Source organism: Tinamus guttatus, unplaced genomic scaffold (assembly GCF_059628265.1).
Source record: "Tinamus guttatus ecotype Peru unplaced genomic scaffold, ASM5962826v1 Tinamus_guttatus_pri_ptg000194l, whole genome shotgun sequence".
In the NCBI taxonomy this organism is placed as follows: domain Eukaryota; kingdom Metazoa; phylum Chordata; class Aves; order Tinamiformes; family Tinamidae; genus Tinamus; species Tinamus guttatus.
This window is the reverse complement of record NW_028288728.1, coordinates 325,335-334,669: the sequence shown is the minus strand read 5'-3', so window position 1 is coordinate 334,669 and position 9,335 is coordinate 325,335. Positions and strand designations below refer to the sequence as shown.

At 58.7% G+C, this 9,335-nt stretch overlaps 1 protein-coding gene across 1 annotated transcript; it reads left to right on the top strand.

Moving 5' to 3' along the window:
• The first annotated feature begins 380 nt into the window (after positions 1-380).
• On the top strand, positions 381-4,675 carry TNFRSF6B (TNF receptor superfamily member 6b). Its single transcript, XM_088523619.1, has 4 exons — positions 381-410; positions 953-1,331; positions 3,266-3,463; positions 4,386-4,675. The coding sequence occupies exons 1-4, from the start codon at positions 381-383 to the stop codon at positions 4,673-4,675; spliced, it is 897 nt and encodes a 298-aa protein (XP_088379745.1).
• Positions 4,676-9,335: the final 4,660 nt, after the last annotated feature.

Sequence of the window (9,335 nt, the reverse complement as noted above, 5' to 3'; positions counted from 1 at the left end):
CGGGCTCCGTGCACCGGGGATGCGCAGGGGTGGCCCGGGGTCTGTCCGCGCTGCTCGGGGGGTGCCCAGGGTCTGTACCCGGGGGATGCCCGCTGGGGAGCGGAGCGGCAGTTCCCCCCAAGCCGGGGCTGCCCGAGGAGCCGCTGTGAGCGGAGCCCGCGCTCCCTTTGCTACCTGCCGTCTCACACCTCCCTCTTACCGTTTGCAGCTGGAGGACGGGGCTGGCCCTGCTGCTGCACAGGAGAGGAGAAGAGAGGAGAGGAGACGAGAGGAGCTCTGCTGCGGCCGCTGTCCCCTCTGTCCCTTGCAGCTCCAGCCACCCAGGAGACCTCCCCACATCACCCGGCTGCTGCCCGCGCCACCCCGCAGCCCGTCGTGCCATGCTGTCCTGCCGCATGCATCCACACAAGGTAACCGCTGGCTGCTGCTCCAGGCGCCCTGGAAAGCAGAGGGGGGACATAGGAGATCGTGAGGTTCTCCAGTTCTGTCTGCACTGGGCTTTTGAAACCCCCAAAACCATTATCATTCATATGGCAGACACTAGTATATACTTCTTTGGGAATCTTCTTCCCTTCCGCTTCCTAATATGGGGAAGCTCTACCCAAAGATGTTGGGAACCTACAGGAGTAATAAACCAGCAAAGGAGAACGTGCTGGGACAGCATTTATGGTTGAAGGAGGGAGCGGAGGGTCTGTGTGGGGACACCGGGGAAGGATGTCCTGGTTCCCAGGAGCGAGGGGGAAGGAGAGGAGCAAGCAGTGCGATGGGTCTGGTCCCTGCTAGTGCTATTGCTCTACTCTGGGAGGAAAGCATGAGGCTAAAGCATCATCTATTGCATCTAGAGTGATGACTGAAATGAATAACTAATGCTGTGGCGCAGCTGCCACGTTGTTGCTTCTGTCCTCGCAAAAGAGCGAGCAAAAGCCAACAGCGCTTTGCGTTTTTGCCGCAGTGGATGCTCGCTCCTCTCTGCCTGCTCCTGGCTGAGCTCGGCGCCGGCTTCCCGCCCACCTACCAGTGGAAGGACGCGGTGACGGACGCCAAAGTGACCTGCCAGCAGTGCCCGCCGGGGACGTTCGTGGCGCAGCACTGCAGCAGCGCGCGGCCCACGGTGTGCGCGCCCTGCCCGGACCTGCACTACACGCAGTACTGGAACTACCTGGAGAGGTGCCGCTACTGCAATGTCATCTGCGAGGAGAAGCAGGTGGAAGTGCAGCAGTGCAACGCCACCCACAACCGCGTCTGCCAGTGCCGCGAGGGCTATTTCGCTGAAAACGAGTTCTGCATCCCACACTCCGAGTGTCCGCCCGGCTCCGGCGTGATCAGCGCGGGTACGTACCCCTGCTTGCGGGCAGCTTCTCATAGCGCAATGTCGCTGCTGGAGGTCAAAACCTAGGAGAAAAAGAGCAGCTGATGATTTTCCTCTGCTTATTCCCTCTGCTTGTGGGATTTTTTTCCCTGGAGAATGTTTTGTTCTCAATTTGTATTTTTGCCACTTTCCCTTGCCAAGACTGTCCCCATACCACAGCTGTAGGAATTCCTGGTGGCTTCACCCAGCTTTCTGGGCAGACCTGGTCATTTCAGAAGATGATTCAGGACTCAGTGTCCTGACTAGCAGCAGGACACTCCGACATCTACTCTGGGCAGGTGGAGAAGCTTCGGGAGCTCCTCCTGGTTTGTCATCTCTCCTCCCTTGCAGGGAGGTAGCCAAGAATTTGAGGCGGGGAAATGACAGTTATCTGGACTGAAAAGAATTGCTTACAGTGTGAGGGCAGAGGTGGGGAATGTGTGTAGCCCTGAGGTTGGTTTATACGCTTCATATTGAGCAATTTGAATAGGTTATATTTAAAATACTGCATGCATGAATATGACAGGTTGCAAAAGAGTAAGATGGGCTCTGCAAAGCCCTGGGGCTCACGGGACCATGATGCTGTCCTGGTGCAGCACATCGCCGCACCAGGAAGGACCACAGGCCTTTTCCCCTTTTGGCAGTTGTTTCCATGACACAAACGCGCTCCTGCATCCCTTGGTGCTCTCTAAAAACAGCGGGTTGCAGAGGAGCGAGTTTCCTTCTCACCCTGCCCTGAGTCACCGCGGTCTGGGCTCCCTTGGGAAACCACAGCCGAGCAAACCAAGCCGGCGCGGGTGGAAGCAGCGGGCTCCGCTCGCCGCGTTGCGGGCACCGAGCGTTGGCAGCAGCTCTGGGCGCAGAGGGCAGATGAGAAACGTCTCCTGCTGCAGAGGACTCTGCTGGCCTTGGTTCCTTGGGGATCTAGGAAATGCCTGTTACCAAACCCAGTGATTCAGCAAGAGGTGAAGCAGATTTCCAAACCAAGCGGGAAAAATCCCACAAGATGGAAACACGGCGTTTGCCCTGTGGTAGCCCCGAGCAGTCACACGAGTGAGCCAGGCCACTTGGCAAGGAACAACTTTTATCTCATTTTATTTATTTACTGCTTGGCGCATGGCTGCTCGTGGGGACGTGGCTGAGCGCGGGCAGCAGCTCCAGAGGCTTCCAGCTTGGAGCACTTTCCTCTAGGGATGTTTTTTGTTTCCCCTTTCCAAATATTGGACATCTGTCGGGGACATCACCTGAACTGCATAGGGGCTCTGCTCTTGAAGTCAGAGATAGGTTGCAAGAAGGTAAAACCCTTGCTCTAGGTATAGGAAGAGGAGGTGACAGGGCTGTGGGACCTGGTGGTGACAAGGCCATTTCCTCCTCTTTGTAAGAGCATGAAGGGCCCCCGGGGCAGGACCGGACTGCGGTGCCGCTTTGGGCAGGCAGCTGCGCTGGCCCCGAGCCCTATGAGGGAGCCGGCAGCATCGGAGCAGGCGCCGGCAGCATCGGAGCAGGCGCCAGAGCTTTTGCTTTCGCTTGGCCGGGAGCCTCCTGGCTGCGCTGGCCGCGGACCCGAGCCCCTCGGCAGCCACGTGCTCAATGCTGGCCCGTGGGCCGGCCCCTGCGCTGGCCCTCGGCACCGGCGGGTGACGTTGGCTCCGCATCCCGAGGTTTGTCGGCGCATGCCAAGCGCGTTGGCATCGGCGCTTGGGAAGAGCCTAGGAGAAGTGTCGCTGCTTGCCCTGCAGCTGAGCACGTGATTTTGGGGGTGGAGGGACAGATAGGGGAGGTGACAGTCTGCAGAATGTCACCCTCGTGCTCAGACACGCTCCGATGCTGTTTGCGCAGCCGGTGCTCAGCGCCGCCTCCGGGCCCGCTCGCTTGGGCTGGGGAGGGCCGCGCTGACCCCCGCCTTGCTGTCCCCAGGGACCCCCGTGGAGGACACGCGGTGCCAGCCCTGCCCGCGCGGCTCCTTCTCGTCCTCGGCGTCCAGCCGCGAGCCCTGCCGGCCCCACCGGGACTGCTCGCGGCAGGGCAAGGCGACCAACGTGCCGGGCAACCAGTACCACGACACGCTCTGCACCGCCTGCGGCCTGGCCAGCGGCAACGGCACGCGGGCCCCAGGTGAGCGCGCCGGCCGCCCGGGTCCCGCTGCCACGGGTGACAAACGAGCATTGAAATACGGCGGTTCTCCCGCCTCCCCGTCACCGACCGCTGCGTGGAGCAACGGACGCGCTCGGGGCTTGTGCAACTGCTGCCGGCAGCCGCCCGCGCTGGCTCTGCGCCCGCCGTGCGGATGGAGCTGGCAGCGAATTCCCAGGGCGTTCCGGAGCCGCTCGGATGAGCGCGCAGGCGCCGGCACAGGCCGTTCTCCCGCTCCGTGGCCGATGGCGCGCGGCGATACCTGCTCACGTGTCACGCGGCGCATCCTGGCGCGGCCGAGCCCGGCGCCGCGGGGCGGTTTCGCTTCCTCTCCTGCTTTCAGCCCGGCTTTTTGGAAATGTTTTAGTATTGCCCCCAAGGTGCATGAGAGCCGCAGCAGAACCTGGATTTGGGCCCTTGGGAAAAGCCAGGAGGGAGTCCAGGGTGCTCCAACACAGAATGCAGTGCCGGGATTCCCTGCTGTCGGAGCTGGGCAGGAGCCTGGGGCCAGCACGAAGGGTGGGAGAGCACGGGGGGCTGCTTGGCCACCAGCATCCATGGCAATCCCAGGCAATCGTGAGCCAAAATGCACCCGGGAAAGTGGGTTAGGAGGATAGCGGCATTCCCGGCAGTGCTTGGCGAGCTGGAGCCCATGGTGGGATGCGGGGTACGGGTTGCTGCGGGAGGAAGCGGGATGCTGCTTGCAGGGTGCTGTGGTGGGATGCAGGATGCTGTGGCGGGATGCAGGATGCTGTGGCAGGATGCAGGATGCTGCTATGGGATGCAGGGTGCCATGGCAAGATGCAGGATGCCGCGGCAGGGTGCTGGGTTAGCCGGCTCATCGCTCACCTTGGGTTGGTTCCCCGCGTCCCCCTCTAACCTTGGGGCCGTCTCCTCCCGGCAGCGCTGGCAGACGAGGACTGCACACAAGCCGCGATCGACTTCGTGGCCTACCAGGACATCCCCGTGCGGAAGCTGAAGCGGCTGCAGCAGATCCTGGCGCACTCGCCGCGCAGGCCGGCGCTGGGCAGCCGCGCCGCCATCCAGGAGAAGTTCAGGACTTACCTCATGCAGCGCAAGGAGGGGCACCACGAAGTGACGCGGGAGCTGCTGGGCGCCCTGCGGGCCACCAAGCTGCACGCGCTCGAGGAGCAGGTCCGCGAGCGCTTCCTGGCGCACGGCCACACGGACTGAGCTCGCCGCGGCTCTCGGTGGCTGCTGGTGCTGGTCTCGTCCCCACTGCGGCTTCACTAATTTATTGAGCTGTCCAAAAACCAACTTGAAGCGCCCGGCAGAGCAGGGCCGGAGCCGCAGGGCCCCCCGTGGGCACTCGCACCCGCTGCCCGGTCTACAGTGCTCGAGAGGGGTCCGTGTTTTATCGGCAGAGGAACAGATGCCCATGGTCATTTTCCTGGGATAGGAGCCCATTTCCCCCTCTTTAGACTGCTGTGCTGCTTAATTTTTGTGTGTTTTTTTTAAAAAAAAAATTGGGGTTTTATTTTTATTTAATGGCATTTCCACAGAGGATTTGCTTGTGTTCAGGTTCACAGAGGAGTCTCCTGAGACGGTTGGGATGTAGGATGCTCCCAGAGCCACTGGTACAGCTGGCTTGAGGTGTATGTCTGAACTACCTGATTTTGTATCATCTGTAAAGAGGAGAAAAAAAAAAAAAAAAAAGCAAAGAATCTTATTTTATTACACAAGTCTCCATCACCAGAGTCCTTTCCTAGTCTCATTTGGGTGGTGGGGGGTGAGATCCAGACCAGCTTTTGCCTCCTGCTCATCCCTACCCTGGTTTGGCCCCTGCCTGCTCCTCAAAATGCCACTTTCAGCCCCAAACCACCCGCGGGTGCCGCAGTGTCCGTGAGCCTGTCCCCCACACATGTGCCATTGCATAAGAGCAGGAGAGCGGCGCCCGGCCCCGCTCGTGCTGACGGCACGGGGTTATTTTTAAAAAGTTTCACGTGCTGCTGCTTAGGGAAGTCCGTGGGGGTTGACCCTCCTTGGGCTTTCTCTGCCTGTGGCAACGATGACACAGAGTCCTGCATCTTCCGTCCCCGCTGCTCTTGGCTTTTTATAGCTCCTCTGAGCCGAGCGGGTGCCAGGAATAGCCTGTGGTTCGGGACAGAAGTGATTCCCCCGGGCGGTAGCGCAGCTCCCCCGAGGGCTGCTCTGCGCGGAGCTCACGCGTGGGACGGGGCGATAACCCTGGGAAAGGGATCCCAACCACGGCTGGGGGCCCCGTGGGTTTTCCTGGGCAAGCTGGAAAACGGGATGTTTGGAGCGGCAGGGAAGGAAGCAGTTGGATACCCCTGGCATTACCTGGGATGGGTGGAAATGAGGGGTTCCAAGGCAGCAGCGACACGGAGCTGAGCCTGGGTCCCCACCAGCAGCAGAGCAGCCCCTTCCCGTGTCCCTGTCCCTGCACACAGGAGTTTCCCCATGTCCGATCCTGGCTCTGCTGAGCTGCTTCATCCAGTGTTCCCTCCCCAGGTGGGACTTGCCCCCCATGCACCAGATTTGGTGTCCTTGCTCTAAAATAGAGTAGGAAAGGAGGGTTATTAGTGCAGGAGCTTGCCAGAGCACGCTCCATGCTGGAGCAGAATATGCGGTTTCCATTTCAGATTAGTTTTGTTTCTTCTTGGAAACTTTGGGAATTTCTGGGGCTGTTCTGTCCGGTGAGGATGCTGGACTGGGATCCTCCCCCCTTCAGCCCCCACGAGTGAAGCTGCTGCATTTGAAGCCTCAGCCTCACCCCTGGGTTTGCAGGAGTTGAGGTATCACTTGGGTGACTCGCAAGAACCAGATGCTTCTGCACTTTGTGTCAGTGTGAGGAGCAGCCTCCTGCGCCAGGACAGGCCTTGGCCAGAGCCACCCCTACGAGAGCCGTGTGCTTGGTGCCAGCGCTGCCCTGTGCTCAGTGTCACCTCTGCCATGTGCTCGGTGTCACCGCTGCCCTGTGCTCAGCGCTGCCGCACTTGGTGCCACTGCTGCCGTGCGCTTGGTGTCACCGCTGCCATGCGCTCGGTGCCAGCGCTGCCACTTGCTCTTGCAATGCCAAGAAGCTCTGTGAGCGCTCAGTGCTCTGCAGCTTTCCCCATCAAGTTTTTGGTTTTTTTTTTTTTTTTTTTTTTTTTTTTTGCCCTGGCAGCAGCAAGGTCTGAGTTTTGGGGGCTGTTGGGGTGTTTTTAGCACCGGTGCCAGCCCAGGTGCCGGTGCTGCAGCCCGGCCGAGGCAGCCTGCAAAGTCCTTGAGGGGCCCTGGCACCATTTCCAGACTTTTTATTGGAATAGCTAGGCCTTGTCTGAGGTTTCCCAGACAAGTTTTGCGCAGATTTAATCAGAATTTCTCCACGGCAAAGTTTTCCCTTGTGCAGACTCGCGGGCAGGGTAACAGCAGGGGCTCTTCCTCTCAGACCTCGACCTTTCTCAGTCACCGTGTTCGGTTCCCAAGCACATGGACCCCACTCGGGTTCCAGGAAAAGGGCTTTGTTATAAAACCCTACGGGAGATTTTCCCATCACCGGATCCGAGCAGAGCCGGAGGCCATGCAGATCCCGCCGCTCCGCATGCAGGGGGTCCCGGAGCAAGCTGGGATTGACTGGAAACGCGTTGCCTTGACAAGGCAAAAAAACTTACAGGATTAAAAACCCCTTTCGGTTTTCACTGAAGTTTCCAGCATCCAGAAAGAAAAGCGGAACAGGAAAGCAGCACCAACTTCTTGCTAATAATTCAAGTGACTCTTTTCCTTATAAGTGGTGTCCAGGGACACAGTAACACTGAAACATCTCCCAAGATGACTCAGATATTTAGTATAGAGAAGATAATTTCCCCAGTGCTGTGGGCCCTGCATAAAAGGTCCCCAGCACACGCCAGTCTCCAGGCTGGGTTTCCCTAGTGCCCTTTGCTCTTAAGTGCTTAAAATCAAGGGGAAAATGCACACAAAGTCCCACAGCGGCTGGTCCGATCTGCTCAGGCCTGGCTGCTGCCCATGGGCCTCTGTTCTTCCTTCTTGGCACAAGTTGCCTCTTGGGGACCAACCGCAGGCAGAACCTGTGGCAAAACACAAGGACAGCCTCATTTCTTCCCTAATTTCTGCTCCTCTCTGTTCCAGGAGCTTCCCAAAACTGGGATGTCTCATAGAGTGAACAAGCGTTTTCCTGGGAGCCGGGATCTCCTCCTTGGACAGGGAGGAAGCGAGAGGGCTCCCGAGCAGCGCGGTACCGGCTCCGGATCGGGTCGGTCCCTGGGTCGGTGTCTTGTAGCCATCGGCCTCCCATGGCAGCTCCTTCCAGAGCTGCTTTGTCATCCAGTCATTTTCCTCCTATTTTTTAAATTAAATAAAAATCTTTTCCTCATGCTGACCAGCTCCCACCTCCCACAAACCCGCTAAAACAAAAATCCTCCTGTTACGAAAACGTGAAAAACCTCAAAAATGTTACTGGAAAGGAGAAAGGTCGGTTTGTTGATACTACTGACCATAAACAAGCATGAATGCTTTGGTAGCCTTAGAGCTGGAACTCCCGAACGGAGCTCCCGAGGTCCCGTGACGCACTCCGGCCGCGTGCCGAGGCTGGAAGCTGCCTGAGCGGGTCCTCAAGGGCTGTTGGTGCCTCCTTGGAATGAAATGAGCTCTATCCCATGCTCAGGAAGCATTCGGAGGCCTTTGCAGCAAGGATGCTCCAAAATCACCCATTATTGCTACCTGGTTACAGCACAGAGACTTGGCGACGGCGTCCTTCACCCGTGGCCTCCTGAGTGGCTCCGGTTGTGTCTTGGCGATGCTGAAGAACCAGCAGAGCCGCTCTCAGTGCTGAACGGAGATGGGAGCTACAGAAGGAAAGGGAAAATTCGTCTTTTTTTTTTAACCAAAACCTTGGATCCGGTTCCTTGCGGCGGCTACAGAGCGTGTTGCAATTCTCGCTAATTCCTGGAGTTCGCTTCCAAGTGCTTTGTGGAAGGGCAGTGTCCTCTAGAGTGACGCTTGCTTCTGCCTGGAGGCTCCACCGTTTCCTCCTAGGAATGAATCCAGAGAACGGGATCGGGCTGAGGCGCTTTCTGCTCACCCCGCCACTCTTTGAGCCCCAGATGTTGAGCAGAGCGCAACAAGTCTCCATCTGCTGCTGCATCCCCTCAGATGGATTTAAAATAGAGCAAATCGGTTAAACTTTCTGATGCCCCTTGTTTACATAATTTTTTTCTGGGAAACTTGACCAGGAAGCTTGGGACAACAGATAGAAATGTGCACTTACACAACTCCCTGGCTGTTGGGGACAGCGAGTGCTTTTGGGCCAACGTAAAGCAGGGGGGGTCTTCCCAAAGCCGTTGTTTGCTCACGCTTCCAAACCCTTGGCCTTTTCCGTCTTACTCAACGTTTAGGGGAGGGGAGGCCGGTCCGGGGTGACTCAGCAGCGCTGCAGAGCGGCGCGCGGCTCTCGCAGGGATGCGGGAAGGGCGCAGGGAGCGCTCGGCGGGATGCGGGAAGGGCCGGGCTCCGGCTGCACGGTCCCTGCGCCCGGGATATCTTCGTCCTTCCACAGAAGGGATGAGCGGTGGATCCATGAGCTGGGTCCGGCTGCTGAGGGTGTTTTCCACTGGGAAGCCCAAGGGACTGGAAGAAGGGCTGGAAAGTTCGGACCGGCTGCCCTGAAGGGCTTGCTCAGACACGGAGCTTGGGCAGGAGGTTTATCAGACCCATCTCGGACTTCCCACAAGACAAGGAGCTTAGCGGGAACCATGGAGGAAGAGAATAGGCGTGTGAGTCCCCCAGGCCTGACTCCGAACCTGGGACCGGGTCATCCCGGCACCGGCCGGACGAGCTTCTCCTTTTCCCCAGTTCCACGTCGCGCGCGGTG

Bases quoted from the DNA above. Each gene is read 5' to 3' on its own strand.
- TNFRSF6B (XM_088523619.1), top strand. From the start codon at position 381: ATGCTGTCCTGCCGCATGCATCCACACAAG. The intron at 1,332-3,265 runs GTACGTACCCCT...TGCTGTCCCCAG, and splicing joins CTCCGGCGTGATCAGCGCGG to GGACCCCCGTGGAGGACACG. The intron at 3,464-4,385 runs GTGAGCGCGCCG...TCCTCCCGGCAG, and splicing joins CAACGGCACGCGGGCCCCAG to CGCTGGCAGACGAGGACTGC.